General features: G+C 41.8%; 1 protein-coding gene across 1 annotated transcript in view; it reads left to right on the plus strand.

Annotated features, from left to right (window-relative positions):
• Positions 1–11,004, plus strand: part of egflam (EGF-like, fibronectin type III and laminin G domains) — a gene marked incomplete at both ends in the record, with an annotated part of 48,230 nt that extends 37,226 nt beyond the window's left edge. Inside the window, 8 exons of the mRNA XM_084176226.1 lie at positions 1,939–2,055; positions 3,344–3,524; positions 3,744–3,767; positions 4,130–4,208; positions 4,572–4,715; positions 5,259–5,342; positions 6,072–6,175; positions 10,853–11,004. Of these exons, the coding sequence (XP_084032352.1) occupies positions 1,939–2,055; positions 3,344–3,524; positions 3,744–3,767; positions 4,130–4,208; positions 4,572–4,715; positions 5,259–5,342; positions 6,072–6,175; positions 10,853–11,004 (885 nt within the window). The remainder of the gene's footprint in view (positions 1–1,938; positions 2,056–3,343; positions 3,525–3,743; positions 3,768–4,129; positions 4,209–4,571; positions 4,716–5,258; positions 5,343–6,071; positions 6,176–10,852) is intronic.
• Between the last annotated feature and the right edge of the window lie 12,206 nt (positions 11,005–23,210).

Raw genomic sequence — 23,210 nt, forward strand, 5'->3', positions numbered from 1 at the left:
ACTGCTGCGACTCTACTGTGACTCTACTCTACTGTGACTCTCCTTCACTGTGACTCTACTCTGCTGTGACTATACTGTGACTACTCTACTGTGACTCTACTCTACTGTGACTCTCCTTCACTGTGACTCTACTGTGACTATACTGTGACTACTCTACTGTGACTTTACTCTATTATGACTCTACTGTGACTCTACTCTACTGTGGCTCTACTCTACTGTGACTCTCCTTCACTGTGACTCTACTCTGCTGTGACTATACTGTGACTACTCTACTGTGACTTTACTCTATTATGACTCTACTGTGACTCTACTCTACTGTGGCTCTACTCTACTGTGACTCTCCTTCACTGTGACTCTACTCTGCTGTGACTATACTGTGACTACTCTACTGTGACTCTACTCTACTGTGACTCTCCTTCACTGTGACTCTACTCTGCTGTGACTATACTGTGACTACTCTACTGTGACTTTACTCTATTATGACTCTACTGTGACTCTACTCTACTGTGGCTCTACTCTACTGTGTTTCTACTCTACTGTGACTCTACTCTACTGTGGCTCTACTCTACTGTGACTCTACTCTACTGTGACTCTACTCTACTGTGACTCTACTCTACTGTGGCTATACTCTACTGTGACTCTACTCTACTGTGGCTCTACTCTACTATGATTCTACTCTACTCCGACTCTACTGTGACTGTACTGTAACTCTACTCTACTGTGGCTCTAGTGTACTGTGATTCTACTATGATTCTACTCTACTCCAACTCTACTGTGACTGTACTGTGACTCTACTGTGACTCTATTCTACTGTGCCTCTAGTATGACTCTACTGTGTCTCTACTGTGAATTATGAAAATATAAAAAATGCCAGATTACTATGCTATTCAAAATCAAATAGAAATTCGCTATAATGGTAGGCTGACTCTGTAAGCCGCCCTGAACAATCAGTGAACAAACAACATCGCCTAGGCCTATATGTTCTCTCCCAGACTCATGGATAGAAAGTTTGGAGCATAGCATAAGGTAACCAGTCCATCCAGTATGCATAATAATACAGTCCACACTCAAAGGCCATTACTAGAATTTGTTTAATTTTGGAGTATAGGCTAGACCAATCATGTACCAAAGACATCTTAAATCAGTGCTTTTTATGTTTTTCTGTCGTGCATAATATGCTGTAAGCTATGTATTGCGTAACTGCACAATCATTATTTTAGTTCAGTGTTTTCTTTGGGCTTGGGTTCATATACAGTATAGGCCTATTCGTATGCATAAGCTCTAATATGCATATGAGTGTTTTGAATTAATTATCACCTTAGAGTGCGCTGTCCATTTCATTATATTAGGCTTTGAAACAACATCCACAATGACCATGTTTTCCGCTCAGTTTCAACCTGTTGTTTAACTTCTTTCTTCAAATTGATCAATCACAGTGATGTGAGTTTTAAAAGCATGAGACTGTTTTGATGATAAGTGTTTGTTCGATTGCATTTGTATTGATGTCAAAGTGGTTAGAGGGACAATAGAGCCCTGAGTACCAGGCCATTAGTGACCTGATGGTCGTTTGTGAGTTGGGTTGCATCAATGCATGTCCAGAGTGCATAAAAGGAGATTACCGTGACTCAATGGTCACGTGGAATTTTACTGCGGTCATGACTCATGACCGTCGGTAATATGGTCACCACAACAGCCCTACACCTGACCAGGTAAAAACTCTAGGGCACAGAGTTTTCCTAAGTCAGGTGGCATGGTCAGGGAAAATTCTACTGTGCTTCTACTGTGACTCTACACTACTGTGATTCTACTGTGACTACTGTGACTCTAATTTACTGTGACTACTGTGACTCTACTTTACTGTGACTCTACTGTGACTCTACTCTACTGTGACTCTACTCTACTGTGATTCTGCTGTGACTACTGTGACTCCACCTCCAGGGAGCCTTCACTCAGATCAAGTGCAGCTCTCCTCTGTACATCGGCGGAGTTCCACAATACGACAAAACCAAGAGCGCCGCGGCCGTGCGCCGCCCCTTCAGCGGCACCATCCAGAAGGTACTGTTACTGTATGGAGGGGCTGAAACAGCCATACCTCCTGCCCTGTCACACAGGCAATGTCCCAAATGGCCCATAGGGCTCTGGTCAAAGGTAGTGCACTATGTAGGGAATAGGGTGCCACAGTCCCTCCAGGGGTCCGTTCAGTTCGATTACATGTTTGCTACATTGCGTAACGTCTTGTACTGACACGTTTCTTGAACGTTCTTGAACAGACTTTGAGGTACGAGCCTCCCGAGTGGCGCAGCGGTCTAAGGCACTGCATCACAGTTCTTGAGGCGTCACTACAGATCCGGGTTCGATCCCGGGCTGTGTCGCAGCCGGCCGTGACCGGGAGACCCATGAGGCGACGCACAATTGGCCCAGCGTCGTCCGGGTTAGGGGAGGGATTGGCAGACCGGGATGTCCCTTGTCCCATCTTGATTTAGCGACTCCTGTGGCGGGCCGGGTGCATGCACGCTGACACGGTCACCAGATGTGCAGTGTTTCCTCCGACACATTGGTGCGGCTGGCTTCCGGGTTAAGCGAGCAGTGTGTCAAGAAGCAGTGAGGCTTGGCAGGGTCGTGTTTCGGAGGACGCATGGCTCTTGACCTTCGTTTCTCCCGAGTCCGTACTGGAGTTCAAGACTGTAACTACCAATTGGAAATCACGAAAAAGGGGTTAAAAGTACAACAAAAAAATAAGACTTTGAGGTACGTTTGCTCCGTTTGGTGGGTGTGGCGAGGTGTGGCTTGTAGCAATGAGTGACGTATTTAAAGGGCAGCTGACAGCGTTCCCCAAACCCCTCCCCGTTTTTCAACTGGTCGTTCAGAACAGCACCGTTTCCGTTTAATTGTACGTTGCATTATGTTTTTTTTCGCACTGAACGCAGCCCAGTTGTTAGGTTTTAACTAACTGTGTCAAGAGAGTTCATAGTATATAATGACTCAGAAAATGAGTATGATATCCCACAAACACAACTGATTTGGCTTTTCAAATACATGTTAAAGTGTTGGGACGGCCCATCTGACAACGAGGAGGACCACAGTGGAAATAAGTATTTTTGACTTAGTTGTGTTTTTCTCCTCGATTGTTGTTAATGTGTGTGTTGTGGTATTCACATGGTTGAGGAAAGTTTAGATATATTTTACAATGGTCAACTCAATTCATTCATTTATTAATTCATTCGTTTGTTAATTAATTCAGTATTTCATTCATTCATTTGTTCATATAGGAGAAGGAAACAGTAGAATTACTGATTGTTCATTTAACGTTCTCCTCATCTACCCTCTCTCCTTGTTGTGTCAGCTGGTTCTGAATGACCGCAGCATCCTGCTGACCAAGGACTTTGCTCTGGGGGTGAACGTGGAGAACGCAGCCCACCCATGTGTGGAGAGTCCCTGTGCCAACGGCGGCACCTGCAGGCCGAAATGGGACCGCTACGAGTGTGACTGCCCTCTCGGCTACGATGGCCGGCACTGCCAGAAGGGTGAGAGATGGAAGGGAGGGGACACCCTAAGGAAAGAAATTGTGCCAACATCCACATTTTCCACAAGTTATACTCTGTAGGCTACATTCTGTATGATAAGGTAGATTTTGGTGGAAAATATTCAGCATTTAAATGTAATTTTTTATGTATGTAATGTATTTGAACGACATAATGTCTTCTAAGCCGTTGTCTTCTCTGTTTTATGCTTTCTCTGTGCAGAGTGTGGGAATTACTGTTTAAACAGTAAGTTTTCTATCACCACTGTATTGCATACAGTAAACCATACTTTAAAACATGTTCACAAATACGAGGCTACCTCTGTTCATCTACCACATCAGACTTTAATAACGCTGTTTGTACACTTATTTTACCTCGGGTGTATTTACTAGGAACCACACAGAACAAATAGGCCAAAACCAGGAGGGACACTCCTGAATTTGTCCAATCAGAAACTCTCAAATTCGCAACAAAACATGTTCAGTTGCAAAACGTTTTGCTACGGTATCCACTAATGAATACACCCGTTCATTATCCTCAGTTTGTACCATGCTTAGGAGGACATCTACTGGCCACATTGTGTAAATGTAGCATTTTATTATTTTCAGCTTTCACAGAGGCCATTGAGATTCCACAATTCATTGGCCGCAGTTACCTCACCTACGACAATCCTGAAATCCTGAAAAGGTTTGTCTACGTGTGTGTGTGTGTGTGTGAACGTGCGTGTTTGTGTGTATGCATGTATGTGTGATTTAAAGTGAAAACACTACCACACCATTTTGCCTTTCTAAAGCATTGGGTTCAGACAGTTATACTATGACTTCAGCAGTAGTTGAGTTGTCCTGTATGACATAGTTTCTGTCTATTAGCTTTAGTCAGATGATGACGCAGGGATATCACTATGGTAACACAGGGATATACAGTCAGCCAATGGGAGTAAAACACAGTGAACTAGAAAGCACTAACCCTCCCTCGGGGTGTGTGGGATTATAAGAAAAGGGCTAAGTGTGCCACTCTGTGCTGACATGTCCTGTGTGTTTCTCACCCCAGGGTTTCGGGCGTCAGGACCAACATGTTCATGCGCTTTAAGAGCACGGCGAAGGATGGTCTGTTGCTATGGCGAGGCGACAGCCAAGTGAGGCCCAACAGTGACTTCCTGTCTCTCGGACTGCAGGATGGAGCGCTCATCTTTAGGTGAACCCCTCACGTCACTCATCACTCGAGTCCACACCTTCTCTTTCCCTAATGCTTCCTGAAGAAAAACAACAACTCCTCTGGTCATGCTGTGGAAAGACAGCACAAACAGATCTGAAATCAGGCCGGTAAAACATTGCCCAGACTTTTCTTTCCGTATCTTTGGGACAGTTTCCTGGATACAGATTAACGCCAGGATTCATTGCGATCTGTGTTAGATCCGCAATGTAGCGCGATTTACATTTGAAGGTAATTTCCGATTGAGCAGACACATGCAGCGTTTACCGTGAATGAATTCTCCACAAATGCGGGAACATTGCCTTTTAAAAGGTGCATAGCCGAAAAGGATTGAATCCCAGCTTAAGCCTTAAAACTAGTCCTGGACTAAAAAGTAAGCTCAATACACCAATACACTAGGCATAATCGGCGTCTGGGAAACCAACCCTTTTGAGTTGAGCCTGGTGGAATGTGCAGTGTTTCCTTCCTGGCTGTGGGGTGGTTGTAGCAGGAGTTAATGCCAACGTTGTCTTCCTTTCTCTCTAGCTATAACCTGGGAAGTGGTGTGGCCAATGTGATCGTCAATGGAACCTTCAGCGATGGAAGGTGGCACAGAGTAAAGGCTGTCAGGTGCTTTTCAATGCCTTCTCACTTCTCACTTGGAAATGAATAGAAAAATCCCTTACATTCTACTAGGGCTTCTGGGAATACATTGAACATAATGTGTGTGTGTGTGTGTGTGTGTGTGTTGCCTTGATGTGTGTGTGCGTATCACTGTAGTCTCTCGGCCAGTGTTGGGTATGTTGCAGCGTACAGCGGCATCATGGGCCACAAAAAAGACTTGAGGAATGACAGTAACTGACAGGAAAGAAAGTAAATGACAGGAATGACAGTAAATGTACATTTATTGTACACCAAGAGCCCATCAATGGACAGCCCTTCCTCTATGTAGAATACATCCAGACGGGTTGTGCTTAAGGTCCAAGTGGATTGATTCTCTCATGATCTGCTTAGCTCCATTTTATTGAGCTAGCATCCATTATATGAGTGTCAGGGGGGGATTAGAAAGATGAAAGAAGTAATTACTCTCTTCCTATCTGGAACGTCTCATCCATTCATCTCTCTCTCTCTCTCTCTCTCTCTCTCTCTCTCTCTCTCTCTCTCTCTCTCTCTCTCTCTCTCCCCCCACCCCCCCCCCCTCTCTCTCTCTCTCTCTCTCTCTCTCTCTCTCCCTCTCTCTCTCTCTCTCTTTCTCTTTCTCTCTCTCTCTCTCTTTCTCTTTCTCTTTCTCTCTCTCTATCTCTCTCTCGTTGTGTGTCAATCTGATGTGCGTCCTTCCTGTTGTTGCATGTTCTTCAGGGATGGCCAGTCTGGGAAGCTGACAGTAGATGACTATGGGGCCAAGACTGGCAGGTCACCTGGGAAGATGAGACAGCTGAACGTCAACGGGGTCCTGTATGTTGGTATGTCTCCACCAAAAGCTATTTAGTCACCTATTATTCATTGGGTTACACGTTACATCACTCCACCTCTGAAAGTTATTTGACTCGCGGCTGACAGTTCCACTAACTACATTCTCAATTGGCGCTGATTAAGATTTTGTCCTATTTTCATCATATTTTTAAGAAACTATAGTGTAGTTTACACTAAATCATCATTAGTCCCCGTTAAAAATGACTTGGCAGGAGCCACTCTGGATGGGAACATTCATAACAATGGTGTGATGCGACAGAGTGAAGTAGGTGCAGGCGCGGCATGTAGCCTGGTGGGTAGGAGCGATGGGCCAGTAACCGAAAGGTTGCTGGACCGAATCCCTGAGCTGACAAGGTAAAAATATTTTGTTCTGCCCCTGAGCTACCCAGTTAACCCACTGTTCCCCGGGCGCTGATGACGTGGATGTAGCCCCCCACACCTCTCTGATTCAGAGGGGTTGGGTTAAATGCGGAAGACACATTTCAGTTGAATGCATTCAGTTATACAACTGACTAGGTATCCCCCTTCCATGGATAGTCTCCTGGATTATCATTGCATCCTCAGTTCCACTGTCTGTCTGGTGGTTCCTCAGTTCCACTGTCTGTCTGTCTGTCTGTCTGTCTGTCTGTCTGTTTGTCTGGTGGTTGGAAGACTAAATGTAAGATGGTACAACCTGTGTTGATAATGATGATGACGATGATGGTTATGATAGCAATAACAGTTGATGATAATGTTATGATGGTGATGATAATGGTGATGATGACGATGATGGTTATGATAGCAATAACAGTGATAATGTTATGATGGTGATGATAATGGTGATGATGACGATGATGGTTATGATAGCAATAACAGTGATAATGTTATGATGGTGATGATAATGGTTGTGATGATGATGACAATAAGGATGGTGGTGATGATGACGATGATGGTTATGATAGCAATAACATTTTAGTCATTTTTAGCAGACGCTCTTATCCAGAGCGACTTACAGTTAGTGAGTGCATACATTTTTCATACTGGCCCCCCGTGGGAAACGAACCCACAACCCTGGCGTTGCTAGCGCCATGCTCTACCAACTGAGCTACACGGGGCCAAAGAGTTCAATCTTGGTTTCATCAGACCAGAAAATCTTGTTTCTCATGGTCTGAGTGTCCTTTAGGTGCCTTTTGACAAACTCCAAGCGGATTGTCATGTGCCTTTTACTGAGGAGTGGCTTCTCTCTGACCACTCTGCCATAAAGGCCTAATTGTTGGAGTGCTGCAGAGATGATTGTTCTTCTGGCATGTTCTCCCATCTCCACAGAGGAACTCTGGAGCTCTGTCAGAGTGACCATCAGGTTCTTGGTCACCTCCCTTACCAAGGCCCTTCTCCCCTGTTTGCTCAGTTTGGCCGGGCGGCCAGCTCTAGGAAGAGTCTTTGTGGTTCCAAACTTCTTCCATTTAAGAATGATGGAGGCAACTGTGTTCTTGGGGACCTTCAATGCTGCAGAAATGTTTTGGTGTCCTTCCTCAGATCTGTGCCTCGACACAATCCTGTCTCGGAGCTCTACGGACAATTCCTTCAACATCATGGCTTGTTTTTTTACTCTGACATGCACTGTCAACTGTGGGACCTTGTATAGACAGGTGTGTGCCTTTCTAAATCATGTGCAATCAATTGAATTTACCACAGGTTGACTCCAATCAACTTGTAGAAACATCTCAAAGATGACCAATGGAAACAGGATATACTTGAGCTCTATATCGAGTGACGTAGCGGTCTAAGGCACTGCATCTCAGTGCTTGAGGCGTTACTACAGACCCCCTGATTCGATTCCAGGCTGTATCACAACCGGCTGTGATTGGGAGTCCCATAGGGCGGCGCACAATTGGCCCAGCGTCGTCCGGGTTTGGCCGGTGTAGGCCGTCATTGTAAATAAGAATTTGTTCTTAACTGACTTGCCTAGTTAAATAAAGGTAAAATAAAAAATTGAGTCTCATAGCAAAGGCTCTGAATACTTATGTAAATAAGGTATTTCTGTTTTTATTTTTACTGCAAACATTTATTCGTCATTATTGGGTATTGTGTGTAGATTGATGAGGAAAATACATAATTTAATCAATTTTACAATAAGGCTGTAACGTAACAAAATGTGGAAAAAGTCAAGTGGTCTGAATACATTCCGAATGCACTGTATATAGCATTAGTCTAAGTTCTGTTATTCATATAGAGCATCAGTCTAAGTTCTGTTATTCATATAGAGCATCAGTCTAAGTTCTGTTATTCATATAGAGCATCAGTCTAAGTTCTGTTATTCATATAGAGCATCAGTCTAAGTTCTGTTATTCATATAGAGCATCAGTCTAAGTTCTGTTATTCATATAGAGCATCAGTCTAAGTTCTGTTATTCATATAGAGCATTAGTCTAAGGTCTGTTATTCATATAGAGCATCAGTCTAAGTTCTGTTATTCATATAGAGCATCAGCCTAAGTTCTGTTATTCATATAGAGCATTAGTCTAAGTTCTGTTATTCATATAGAGCATCAGTCTAAGTTCTGTTATTCATATAGAGCATCAGTCTAAGTTCTGTTATTCATATAGAGCATCAGTCTAAGTTCTGTTATTCATATAGAGCATTAGTCTAAGGTCTGTTATTCATATAGAGCATCAGTCTAAGTACTGTTATTCATATAGAGCATCAGTCTAAGTACTGTTATTCATATAGAGCATCAGTCTAAGTACTGTTATTCATATAGAGCATCAGTCTAAGTTCTGTTATTCATATAGAGCATTAGTCTAAGTTCTGTTATTCATATAGAGCATCAGTCTAAGTTCTGTTATTCATATAGAGCATCAGTCTAAGTTCTGTTATTCATATAGAGCATTAGTCTAAGTTCTGTTATTCATATAGCGCATCAGTCTAAGTTCTGTTATTCATATAGCGCATCAGTCTAAGTTCTGTTATTCATATAGAGCATCAGTCTAAGTTCTGTTATTCATATAGAGCATCAGTCTAAGGTCAGTTATTCATATAGAGCATTAGTCTAAGTTCTGTTATTCATATAGAGCATCAGCCTAAGTTCTGTTATTCATATAGAGCATTAGTCTAAGTTCTGTTATTCATATAGAGCATTAGTCTAAGGTCTGTTATTCATATAGAGCATCAGTCTAAGTTCTGTTATTCATATAGAGCATCAGCCTAAGTTCTGTTATTCATATAGAGCATTAGTCTAAGTTCTGTTATTCATATAGAGCATTAGTCTAAGGTCTGTTATTCATATAGAGCATCAGTCTAAGTTCTGTTATTCATATAGAGCATCAGTCTAAGGTCAGTTATTCATATAGAGCATTAGTCTAAGTTCTGTTATTCATATAGAGCATTAGTCTAAGGTCTGTTATTCATATAGAGCATCAGTCTAAGTTCTGTTATTCATATAGAGCATCAGCCTAAGTTCTGTTATTCATATAGAGCATTAGTCTAAGTTCTGTTATTCATATAGAGCATTAGTCTAAGGTCTGTTATTCATATAGAGCATCAGTCTAAGTTCTGTTATTCATATAGAGCATCAGTCTAAGGTCAGTTATTCATATAGAGCATTAGTCTAAGTTCTGTTATTCATATAGAGCATTAGTCTAAGGTCTGTTATTCATATAGAGCATCAGTCTAAGTTCTGTTATTCATATAGAGCATCAGTCTAAGTTATGTTATTCATATAGAGCATCAGTCTAAGTTCTGTTATTCATATAGAGCATCAGTCTAAGTTCTGTTATTCATATAGAGCATCAGTCTAAGTTCTGGTATTCATATAGTGCATCAGTCTAAGGTCAGTTATTTATATAGAGCATCATTCTAAGGTCAGTTATTCATATAGAGCATCATTCTAAGGTCAGTTATTCATATAGAGCATCATTCTAAGGTCAGTTATTTATATAGAGCATCATTCTAAGGTCAGTTATTCATATAGAGCATCATTCTAAGGTCAGTTATTCATATAGAGCATAATTCTAAGGTCAGTTATTTATATAGAGCATCATTCTAAGTCATCCTCAGTTCCACTGTCTGTCTGGTGGTTCCTCAGTTCCACTGTCTGTCTGGTGGTCCCTCAGTTCCACTGTCTGTCTGTCGGTTCCACTGTCTGTCTGTCTGTCTGTCTGTCTGTCTGTTTGTCTGGTGGTTGGAAGACTAAATGTAAGATGGTACAACCTGTGTTGATAATGATGATGACGATGATGGTTATGATAGCAATAACAATGATGATAATGTTATGATGGTGATGATAATGGTTGTGATGACGATGATGGTTATGGTTATGATAGCAATAACAGTGATAATGTTATGATGGTGATGATAATGGTTGTGATGACGATGACAATAAGGATGGTGGTGATGATGACGATGATGGTTATGGTGATGATGATGAGATTGTAATTATGGTGATGATGATTAAGATGAGTAGGATTAGAACTGTAATACCTGATGGCGGCAGGTAGCTTAGTGGTTAAGAGTGTTGTGCCAATAACCGAAAGGTTGCTGGTTCTAATCCCCAAGCTGACTAGGTGAAAAATCTGTCGATGTGCCCTTGAGCAAGGCACTTAACCCTAATTGCTCCTGTAAGTCGCTCTGGATAAGAGTGTCTGCTAAATGACCTTCTTTTTTTTTTTTTTATGTCTCTGCTCTGCCTAGGGGGGATGAAGGAGATTGCTCTGCACACTAACCGGCAGTACAGTGGAGGTCTGGTGGGCTGTGTCTCCCACTTCACCCTGTCCACCGACTATCACCTCTCCCTAGTGGAGGACGCTGCCGATGGCAAGAACATCAACACTTGTACCAACTAAAAGTCCTGTGTGTCCAGGGGGCTTTCTGTCCACTCGGCAGCAAGACACGTTCACCAAAGGACCCAACGAGACTGGAGTGGAGAGACCTCGCTAGCACTTCCTGAAATTTAGGGTTGCAACTTCAACTTCCGAAGGACAATTTCATGGGATGGTTTCGACGATATCCATTTTTTTTCTACGTCCTTATTGAATGATTTCGAGAACCAAAAGATTTAGTAATAAATGATGTTTTTCATTAAGTGACAAAACATGATGTTTGTAGAAAAAGTACCTTTTTTTAGATGTATTTTTTGAGTCTGCTCTTGGCACACGGAGTCATGTTATTGTGATTGTTGTGTTGTGGTGTCTGTATCAACCAGTCCATAGACTACACAGTGTTTTTGACTTCAATTCATGTGAGTTGTTTGCAGGTTGCTAGTGTTGGAAGGCACAGGTCGTCAGTGGCACCTTAATTGGGGAGAACGGGCTCGTGGTAATGACTGGAGTGGAATCAGTGGAATGGTATCAAATACATCAAACACATGGTTTTCCTCTTTGAATATCCATGTCACTCTGCTTTTTCTTTTTCACAAAGAAATATGGACACTATCATTATTGCACTATCATAAAAATAATAATTAAGTCCCCATCTGACCGTATAAGTCAGCGTTTCCCAAACTCGGTTCTTGGGATCCCAAGAGGTGCACGTTTTGGTTTTTGCCCTAACCCTACACAGCTGATTCAAATTATCAAATTATTTGAATCAGCTGTGTAGTGCTATGGCAAAAATCAAAACATGCACCCTTTGGGGTCCCGAGGACCGAGTTTGGGAAACACTGCTATAAGTCAACCAAAATAATGTGTGGAAAAAATTTTCACCCTCTTCATTTGATATGATGTACAGTCGTGGTCAAAAGGTTTGAGAATGACACAAGTATTGGTCTTCACAAAGTTCGCTGCTTCAGTGTTATGAGATATTTTTGTCAGATGTTACTATGGTATGCTGAAGTATAATTACAAGCATTCCATAAGTGTCAAAGGCTTTTATTGACAATTACATTAAGTTTATGCAAAGAGTCAATATTTGCAGTGTTGACTCTTCTTTTTCAAGACCTCTGCAATCCGCCCTGGCATGCTGTCAATTAACTTCTGGGCCACATCCTGACTGATGGCAGCCTATTCTTGCATAATCAATGCTTGGAGTTTGTCAGAATGTGTGGGTTTTTGTTTGACCACCCGCCTCTTGAGGATCGACCACAAGTTCTCAATGGGATTAACATCTGGGGAGTTTCCTGGCCATGGACCCAAAATGTCGATGTTTTGTTCCCCGAGCCTCTTAGTTATCACTTTGCCTTATGGCAAGGTGCTCCATCATGCTGGAAAAGGCATTGGTCGTCACCAAACTGTTCTTGGGTGGTTGGGAGAAGTTGCTCTCGGAGGATGTGTTGGTACCATTCTTTATTCATGGCTGTGTTCTTAGGCAAAAATGTGAGTGAGCCCAATCCCTTGGCTGAGAAGCAACCCCACACATGAATGGTCTCAGGATGCTTTACTGTTGGCATGACACAGGACTGATGGTAGCGCTCACCTTGCCCCAAACAATCGGAAAGGGGATTCATCAGAGAAAATGACTTTACCCCAGTCCTCAGCAGTCCAATCCCTGTACCTTTTGCAGAATATCAGTCTGTCCCTGATGTTTTTCCTGGAGAGAAGTGGCTTCTTTGCTGCCCTTTTTGACACCAGGCCATCCTCCAAAAGTCTTCGCCTCACTGTGCGTGCAGATGCACTCACACCTGCCTGCTGCCATTCCTGAGGAAGCTCTGCACTGGTGGTGCCCTGATCCCGCAGCTGAATCAACTTTAGGAGACGGTCCTGGCGCTTGCTGGACTTTCTTGGGCGCCCTGACACCTTCTTCACAACAATTGAACCTCTCTCCTTGAAGTTCTTGATGATCCGATAAATGGTTGATTTAGGTGCAATCTTACTAGCAGCAACATCCTTGCCTGTGAAGCCCTTTTTGTGCAAAGCAATGATGACGGCACGTGTTTCCTTGCAGGTAACCATGGTTAACAGAGGAAGAACAAGGATTTCAAGCACCACCCTCCTTTTAAAGCTTCCAGTCTGTTATTCTATCTCAATCAGCATGACAGAGTGATCTCCAGCCTTGTCCTCGTCAACACTCTCACCTGTGTTAACGAGAGAATCACTGACATGATGGCAGCTGGTCCTTTTGTGGCAGGGCTGAAATGCAGTGGAAATGTTTTTGGGGGATTAAGTTCATTTTCATGGCAAAGAGGGACTTTGCAGTTAATTGCAATTCATCTGATCACTATTCATAACGTTCTGGAGTGTATGCAAATTGCCATCATCAAAACTGAGGCAGCAGACTTTGTGAAAAGTAGTATTTGTGTCATTCTCAAAACTTTTGACCACGGCTGTACTGCACATGCCAGCCTTTTAGTTGTGTTGCCACTCCAGTTTTGAACCCAATTAACTTCCCCAGTTTTGTGTATTTGAACGCCTCAAATACCAATGGTTCATTTAGTTGCCGTAGTTCACCACCAAGGACATTCTGCCAATGTTCTGTGTTGATATTTTGTCTTATTTTGGGAAAGTTTTTGTTGCTAAAATGTTCTTGTTTGGTTTAAAACAGAAAAGAATACTCAATGTCCAGAGAACATAGCTAATGTTAGATATTTGGAATAAAAACAATTTGATTGATTTCAATGAAGTTCAAACAGGTAGCAGTTATCTAGCTAATATGTTACCATTTGATTTGGACTTATCTATGGTAACTACTGCATTCCACAGAAATCAATGAAGACATTGCCACAGCTTTTAAGTTCCCTCTTTTGTGAAGATGATGGTTTGTGCCGTGTTCCTTTGATGTCATTGTGTGTTTTATACCGTAAGAGCAACAAACATTGTATATTTTGTCTATGGCCTACTGAAAATCTTTGAATAATGATTCCCCTTCTGACTGCTAAGAATAAAATGACTGACCGAACTGGACTATTTTACAAAATTACTTCCACAAAAAGTCAGTGAAAGAAAATGTTGGTTTGACACGCACATTCACACTCACTCACTCACACACACACACACACACACACACACCTACACACATTTTGTTCATCTATCCTCGTGGGAACCTAAAATGTATTTCCATTCAAAATCCTATTTTCCTTAACCCCTAAACCTAAACCTAACCCTTACCCTAACCTTAAGCTAACTCCTAAACCTAACCACTAACCCCTTACCCTAACCCTAATTCTAATTCTAACCCTAACCCTAAACCTAACCCCTAAGCTTAAAATAGCCTTTGTCCTCATGGGGACGTGGGAAAAAATGTCTTTGTTCTACTATCCTTGGACTTTGGGGAATTTTATATCCCCACAAGGATAGAAGATGGCATGTTTTGTTATGAGTCTTTTGACATCCCTGTGATGAATGACACTTGAGCATCACCCTACAGTTTGTTGTCGTGCACTGTCACTTCACTTGTTTCTACATGTTTTTTTCTTCAGAGAGCTGTGTTGACATGCCAGGATGAATCTCCATAGAAATGTACTAGAGAGCTCATCTCCTATCTTTGCAATGACCGCTTCCGTGACAGCATGAGCAGTGCCATTGAGGGCTTCCTCCATTTTAAAGTAGTTACTTTCTTCTTCTACTACTTCTATGTGTATTGGCACTTCATTAATAAACTGAAACAGTCTGAACAGGTATAAAGCCAAGGTTGGTGATTTACTGTCACCTGCAGTTATGGAATGTTTGCTCTTTGATCCTTCCTTAAACCATAGAAAGTCCCATCCAGTTTACTACTTTAAAATGGTGAAAGCCCTCAATGGCGCTGCCCATGCGAAAAACAGGCTTTGGGCCAAGTCTATCCAACTATGGAGCCGGGTGCATATCACAAGCATGTCCATTAACAGATTGCAGCAGCTACTTCCTTGAATGAGATCAAAAGGGTCCTCCAGCAGAGAAGGGAGCGTGATCTCACATCCCAAAATGGCATTGAAAAGTAGACATAGAGGTTACATTTGATTTGATTCAATAGCTGGGAGATTATTTTGTGAATCTGCATTGTCACGCTGCATCGCGCCCCCACTCCTCTTTTGACCTGGGTTCTCCCCTGTTGGGTGTTAACAATACTATCAGCGCTACAAATCAATGGCGTTCCTCCATGCCCTGGGCCAGACGGCCCAGTTAGCTGTTCATGTGGGGATCCACAATCCAGTCTCATTGCCACTACATCTGTGACCTAATTCTCCACCATTCTTCCAAATTGTGCACTTGCCCACTTTATCGCTCGAATTTAAAAACGGTAGAAACTCCCTCCACTCCAATGTGCCTTACACCAATCCTATATGCATTTAAATCCATGACAGGGAGTATGCAAATGCAGTCTTCTGGAAAAGGAGATTTGGGACGCTAGCTAAAGATAGGAGCAGACGTCTATCCCCAAAACCCAGAAAGATGTTTAGATATTCACGAAAAAGGCTTTCCCATTAGAGTGATGAAATAATGTGTATTGGTTTTTCCTGGTAACAGAAGTCTATCTGCTGATGGACGCTGATGATAAGCCGAACCCTTTATGATTGGTTGAATGATCTCCAATGAAACAGTGTGATTATGACCCTAGTTTAGCTCAAACAGCAGGACACTACAGTACATTCTGTGACTCTGTAATAATGTGTTAGTTAATTAATAAATGATGGATGAACAATTTTAGTCAGGTTGTGCTGCCTGTAGCCTCTTAGAAAATTCAAAATTGAGACTATTACATTATTCAATAATGTACAATAATATAACATAATTTACTTTGAGTTGCTGTCACTAAGCATACGGCGCAAAAACTTTTAAATAGCTGCCTTGTGCTCGCTACCGGTGTATTTTTTAATATGTATATCAATTATGCAGCATGTTCAGAGACACAATGTTCTTGGTGACCTAAGAGTATTTCTGTAACATTGACCTAAGAGTATTTCTGTAACAATGACCTGAGATTAGTTCTGTAACATTGACCTAAAAGTATTTCTGTAACAATGACCCTGGGATTATTTTTGTAACATTAACATTTTTGTAGCCAGAATATCGGTCTTCAATCGTTTGGCCGCTGGTTTCATTGTTTGATTCAGGTCTACTGTAGTGCGGTTGAGGCAAAAATAATAGCTAAAGTTAGTGAGCTACCTAGCTAATGTTAGCCAACTTTTGGCTAGCTCTAATGGTACATCAACTAGTGAAAACTAGCCAAATTAATTTTGTTCTGTTGAAACAGGACAAAAAGGCTACAAAACATGTCCATACACACAACAACTGTTAGCAGGGTTGGGTAGGTTACTTTTTTCATGTAATCCGTTACAGTTACTAGTTACCTGTCTAAAATTGTAATCAGTAAAGTAACTTTGGGATTACCTAAACTCAGTAACGTAATCTGATTACTTTCAGTTACTTTTGGATTACTTCACCCGTAAAACACATTAGAAGAAAAAAAAAGATTATTACCAATTTAACAACATCTATTGCAGGATGTTTGAACCACTAAGCAGAGCCACATTAGAACACATCACAAAACATTGTGACAAAAATGTATTTAAGCCCTGTATACCTGCCTCTAACATGCATCCTTCATCCTGATCTTTTCCATTTACACCTAGAAGATCTGATCACAGTCAGACCACAATGCATCTTTACACCTGTCTAAAAATGTGGGCACAAACACAATGTGCAGGACAAAGGATACATGTTAAAACCAGGTATAAGTAATGCTTAAGTAACACAGCAACATGGATGGTGCTAAACACTTATCCCACGGGACACCAGTACAATCCCACGGGACACCAGTACAATCCCACGGGACACCAGTACAATCCCACGGGACACCAGTTCAATCCCACGGGACACCAGTACAATCCCACGGGACACCAGTACAATCCCACGGGACACCAGTACAATCCCACGGGACACCAGTACAAAAAAGTATCAAATTGTATGCACTCAATACTGTAAATCGCTCTGGATAAGAGTGCCTGCTAAATTACTAAAATGAGAAATACAAATATGACTTTTTTTACAACATGCACAGTGTAATCACACATTTAGTCCGCTAAGTAGTTAAAAAAAAAGTTTTTGCAAAATAAAGTGCAGCTAGGTGCAATAATCCCACATATCAGACATGGCATTGCAGTACGCCTATTCTGTAGCTAGCCTACTCAGATGTTTGAAGGCAGAAATTGCTGTTGTATCGCAGCAAGAGGACATGCTCTAGATGAGCGTCAGACATCCTGTTTCTCTGAGGGGTAAACTGGTTTCCACCATAGCTGAAAAGGCACTCAACTGGGGCACTGGAGGGCAGTGTAGTGTTGTGCTTCAGAAACAAGTTCTGGACTATGACTTGTCTTTGTCTTCGAGGTACTACCTCAAATCAACCTCTGCAGTGCCACTGGCCCTTGTTGTTGCACCTCCGAACACACATTTTTTTTTTTCTGACTCGTTCTGTGCTCCCTTATCAACCTCTTCAGAGTCTGTGTTCTCCATAGAAGCTGCTTCTTGAACTAATGTGCTCCGCATCTCCTCTCTCTTTCCAGGGTTGAGCCAACACAGTCAAAAATGTGGCATGGTAGCAGTTTCCATTTTTGCTTCATGGGTGCTTAGCATAGCTCCAAACTGCCGTTCTATAGCCTCAATGGCCACAGTGATGATGTGTGCAGAGAATGTCGGAAGAGGTATTTTCTCTGAGAGCTTAGATTTCAAGCTTAGGATTGTTGGGATAAGAAAGCCAAGAAAACACTTCTTCTCTCCCTGAAGAAGATCAATGTCACGCCCTGGCTCTGGGACTCTGTTATGTTGAGCCAGGGTGTGTAGTTTCTATGTATTTGTGTTCTAGGTTCGTTATCTAGCTCATGTGTTTCTGTGTTGGCCGGGGTGGTTCTCAATCAGAGGCAACGAGTGTCAGCTGTTGCTTGTTGTCTCTGATTGGGAACCATACTTAGGCAGCCTGTTTTCCACAGTGTTTGGTGGGATCTTGTTCCGTGTATGGTTTGTGTCTGTTACCTAGGACTTCACGTATCGTTTTGTTGTTTTGTTTCGTGTGGTGAATCATATAAAACTATGTTCACTCATCACGCTGCGCATTGGTCCACTTCCTCCAACGATCGTGACAATCAATATAGAATGCGAGTGGCTGTAGGACTGTACAGTCGTGGTCAAATATTTTGAGAATGACACAAGTATTGGTCTTCACAAAGTTCGCTGCTTCAGTGATATGAGATATTTTTGTCAGAAGTTACTATGGTATACTGAAGTATAATTACAAGCATTCCATAAGTGTCAAAGGCTTTTATTGACAATTACATTAAGTTTATGCAAAGAGTCAATATTTGCAGTGTTGACCCTTCTTTTTCAAGACCTCTGCAATCCGCCCTGGCATGCTGTCAATTAACTTAGCTTCTGGGCCACATCCTGACTGATGGCAGCCCATTCTTGCATAATCAATGCTTGGCGTTTGTCAGAATTTGTGGGTTTTTGTTTGTCCACCCGCCTCTTGAGGATCGACCACAAATTCTCAATGGGATTAAGGTCTGGGGAGTTTCCTGGTCATGGACCCAATGTTGATGTTTTGTTCCCCGAGCCACTTAGTTATCACTTTTGCCTTATGGCAAGGTGCTCCATCATGCTGGAAAAGGCATTGGTCGTCACCAAACTGTTCTTGGATGGTTGGGAGAAGTTGCTCTCGGAGGCAAAATTGTGAGTGAGCCCACTCCCTTGGCTGAGAAGCAACCCCACACATGAATGGTCTCAGGATGCTTTACTGTTGGCATGACACAGGACTGATGGTAGCGCTCACCTTGTCTTCTCCGAAACATTTTGACATTGCACTTCTGTACAATTTTCGTGATGGACCTTGGGATGCAGTTTTGTCCACCTCATTGGTGGCGATGAGGTTGAGGGTTTGTGTAACACAACGTTGATGTGGAGGGAGAAAAAAGTTCAGTTCTTGCTCAACCTCCTCAAAAATCTGCCCCATATCATCGAACCTCACTCCATCATCAAACCTCACTCCATCATCTCATCTTGCTCCTCTTCATGTCCACTGAACTCCCAGAATGCCTTTCCAAAGTTGCTTCCATTGTCTGTCACTGTAGTCCTCACTTTGTGCTGAATTTTAAAGTCTGCAAGTATTTCACTTAACTTGGCAGCAATCACATCGTAGGTATGACGTCCTCTCAGTCTCGCACAGGCCAAAGCAGCTGACTTCCTCTCCAAGGTGTCCTCCTTGATCCAGTGGCATGCCATGCCGAATAAACTTCTGTTATGTGCAGACCTTGATGTCTGCTGTGGTGCAGACTGTCTTTACGCTCTGGAGTTTGGTGAAGAGAGCTTCTTTCTTTCAAATTCCCTTTCAATCAAATTCTTTCTCCCACCACTGATTCCTTCTACTAGCTTGTGGAATGAAGGCACCTCTACTAGTGAAAAGGGTCGCACATCCTCTATGATGAAGTCAAATACCAGGTGACTAACCCGGCTTTGTGAGGTGTGTGTGGTCCTCCTGGTTGTAGTTTTGCTTGTTTCCATGGTGTACAATATGTCCCTTTTTGGCCATCTATAGATGGCTGTGCATCTCTGCACTCCTCCATGTCATCTGGCTGCCTTTTCCTGCTCAGGGTCTTCCATTAATTGTTTTTGCATCCTCTGAAAAAACAAAATGTAATTACCTAACTATGACACTACATTATAAGTACAATAACAGTGGTACTTATAATGTGTAAGTACAATAACACCTTGTTATTGTTTCAATTAAGGATTGTAGCTTTACCCAACTTTTGTCCACCGTTTTGAAACATATGTTTCCCTTTCTATAGTCTGCCCCTGTCTGATACACACAGGGCTGGGGTTGGAACATGTAACCACTCACACATGGACAAAGCTGTGGATGCAAGGATGTCTATGGTGGTTTATATTGTTGGTCTAGAAATACTCATATATATATATATATATATATATATATATATATATATATATATATAAAATGGACTAATACAGTATTATACTTTGAGTTATGAATGAATAATACAGGCATTTATTTGGGTTGAAAAAAAGAATTGAACAGCAGTAAAACTGCAGTGTGGCTTTATTGATTTGGGTAGAATGTTACTATGAAACCATAGCTAGCTAGCTAGCTAACAACAGCCCTGACAGTGAGCATCTTGTTATGTTGGGTTACAGTGTGCAACTAGCTTTCAAACTGTTTTTTTTTTGTTGTAACTTTTTATTTAGCTAGCTAGCTAGGCTATGTAGCCCAGTGAATCTCACCCAACTATCTACAACTGATTTATCTTAGTTAAAATATATTTAATTAGCGAAATTGTTTACAAATTAGCACAATAGCATACTTGCTATGATATCTCGTTAACTACAGTAGCTAGCAACCGACAGAGCAACCTTAAGTGAGCAGCATACCACATAGTGTAGGAGAGTTGGCAAGCAAATTAGCAAACTAAACAGGCTAGCCAGCTAGAAATCTGACTAACTAGCTAGCTAGTACTCTCTGAAATCTCCGACCTATGCTGGAACATTTGTAACATTGTGAAGACAACCTGTCTGTCTCTAGAGACTAGCTAGCTAAGCAAGCTAACGTGCCACACCTGCCAATCGTCATCCTTACCTCTCTTCAGGTTTGAAGTAGAGTCTCTGAATGTCGACAGCAGCTTTACCGTGGGCAAACATAGTTTGCATTGAACTGTTACATTCCTGCCCTTTTCTTCTTTGAACACAAATTGTTATTTGAAACGCCATCCAAAAAATGCACTGCGTTGGCAAGACGTACCTTTTTTTTTGTGACCGTGTATGTTGCTCAAGTGGGAAGATCAAGGTAGCACTTTTTCGGTTAATGACTGACGTTAATATGAAAGGTAATTAAGAAAACAGGCATTTGTTTTATTGAAGAAAAAAAAAATCTGCAAACATCCCTTCTAAATGTGAATGTAATCCTAGCAGTAATTATCAACTTTTTCAAAAGTATCGGTAATCAGATTACAATATTTTTGCTGGTAACGTAACGGATTACAGTTACAGTTTTTTTCTATTCCATTATAGGTAACGGATTACATGTAATCTGTTACTCCCCAACCCTGGCTGTTAGATACTGCTATCTGACAGATAGCTAGAGCTGAACTGGCTGTGGTAGCTATTAGCTAGCAAGCTAGTTCATTCTCTTCAGACAGAACTTCAGTCGAGAAAGGATGAAACATTAGCTAACGTTACATGTCAGTTACACTATTAGCTCAGCACTGAGACAAAATACTTTTTTCTGTTAAGTCAATCAAATAAAGAGTAGCCAGTTTCTGCTCTGCTTGCTTTTACAACTCGGCGAAAAAGCGCAACACACAGACAGCAGCACCGTGCTGGTCAGAAGCTTTGCCTTCACACAGCCTGTCACTCTGTGGTGTCTGCATGATCCGAAATCCAGCCGGCTGAAACCACCAAACAGCCTACCTGACCGCTCTGAGGAGTCTGCATGGTCCTAAAGCACACCGATGCCAATTTTTTGTATCACAGTGCAATGATAAAACTGGGGGGGGGGGGGACAAAAATGCAATTTTAGAATGTGGGGGGGGATCATGTCCCCCCCCCGTCCCCAGTGAAAGTTGCGCCCCTGTACAAGGTATTTGAGGTAGATATGTACATGAAGGAAGGGTAAAGTGACTAGGCATCAGGATCGATAATAATGAGAATAAAATAAAGAACAGAGTAGCAGCAGCATATGATGAGGGTAAAAGTGTGTGCGTATCTATGTGTGCTTGTGTTTGTGTTGTGTCGGTATGCGCCTTGTGTATTATGTGTGCAACAGGAGGCTGCTGGGTAGAAAGGCTCATAATAATGGCCGGAATGGCGCAAATGGAATGGAAACCATGTGTTTGATGTATTTGATACAATTCCACCAATTCCGCTCCAGCCATTACCACGAGCCCGTCCTCCCCAATTATGGTGCCACCAACCTCCTGTGGTGTGTGTGTCCATACAGTGCATTTGGAAAGACCCCTTGACTTTTTCCAAAAAAATGTACGTTACAGCCTTATTCTAAAATGGATTAAATAAATACAATCCTCATCAATCTACACACAATACCCCATAATGACAAAGCGAAAACAGGTTTTTAGAAATGTTAGCTAATTTATTAAAAATAAAAACATAAATACCATATTTACATACAGTACCAGTCAAAGGTTTGGACACACCTACTCATGCAAGGGTTTTTCTTTATTTTTACTATTTTCTACATTGTAGAATAATAGTGAAGACATCAAAACTATGAAATAACACATATAGAATCATGTAGTAACCAAAAAAGTGTTAAACAAATACAATCCCCCCCCCCCCAAAAAAAAAAAATTGTAAAGTGGTTATCCCACTGGCTATAGGGTGAATGCACCAATTTGTGAGTCGCTCTGGATAAGAGCGTCTGCTAAATGACGTAAATGTGCCCTTGAGCAAGGCACTTAACCCTAATTGCTCCTGTAAGTCGCTCTGGATAAGAGCGTCTGCTAAATGACTAAAATGTAAAATGTAAAATGTACAAATATATTTGAGATTTGAGATTCTTCAAAGTAGCCACCCTTTGCCTTGATGACAGCTTTGCACACTCTTGGCATTCTCTCAACCAGCTTCATCAGGTAGTCACCTGGACTGCCTTTCAATTAACAGGTGTGCCTTGTTCAAAGTTAATTTGTGGAATTTCTTTCCTTCTTAATGTGTTTGAGTCAATCAGTTGTGTTGTGACAAGGTAGGGGTGGTATACAGAAGATAGCCCTATTTGGTAAAAGACCAAGTTTATATTATGGCAAGAACAGCTCAAATAAGCAAATAGAAATGACAGTCCATCATTACTTTAAGACATGAAGGTCAGTCAATCCGGAAAATTTCAAGAACTTTGACAGTTTCTGCAAGTGCAGTCGCAAAAACCATCAAGCACTATGATGAAACTGGCTCTCATGAGGACCGCCACAGGAAAGGAAGACCCAGAGTTACCTCTGTTGCAGAGAATAAGTTCATTAGAGTTACCAGCCTCAGAAATTGCAGCACAAATAAATGCTTCACAGAGTTCAAGTAACAGACACATCTCCATATCAACCTTTCAGAGGAGACTGTGTGAATCAGGCCTTCATGGTCGAATTGCTGCAAAGAAACCACTACTAAAGGACACCAATAAGAAGACTTGCTTGTGC

This window comes from Coregonus lavaretus (genome assembly GCF_964263955.1).
Source record: "Coregonus lavaretus genome assembly, chromosome: 14".
NCBI classification, from domain to species: Eukaryota; Metazoa; Chordata; class Actinopteri; order Salmoniformes; family Salmonidae; genus Coregonus; species Coregonus lavaretus.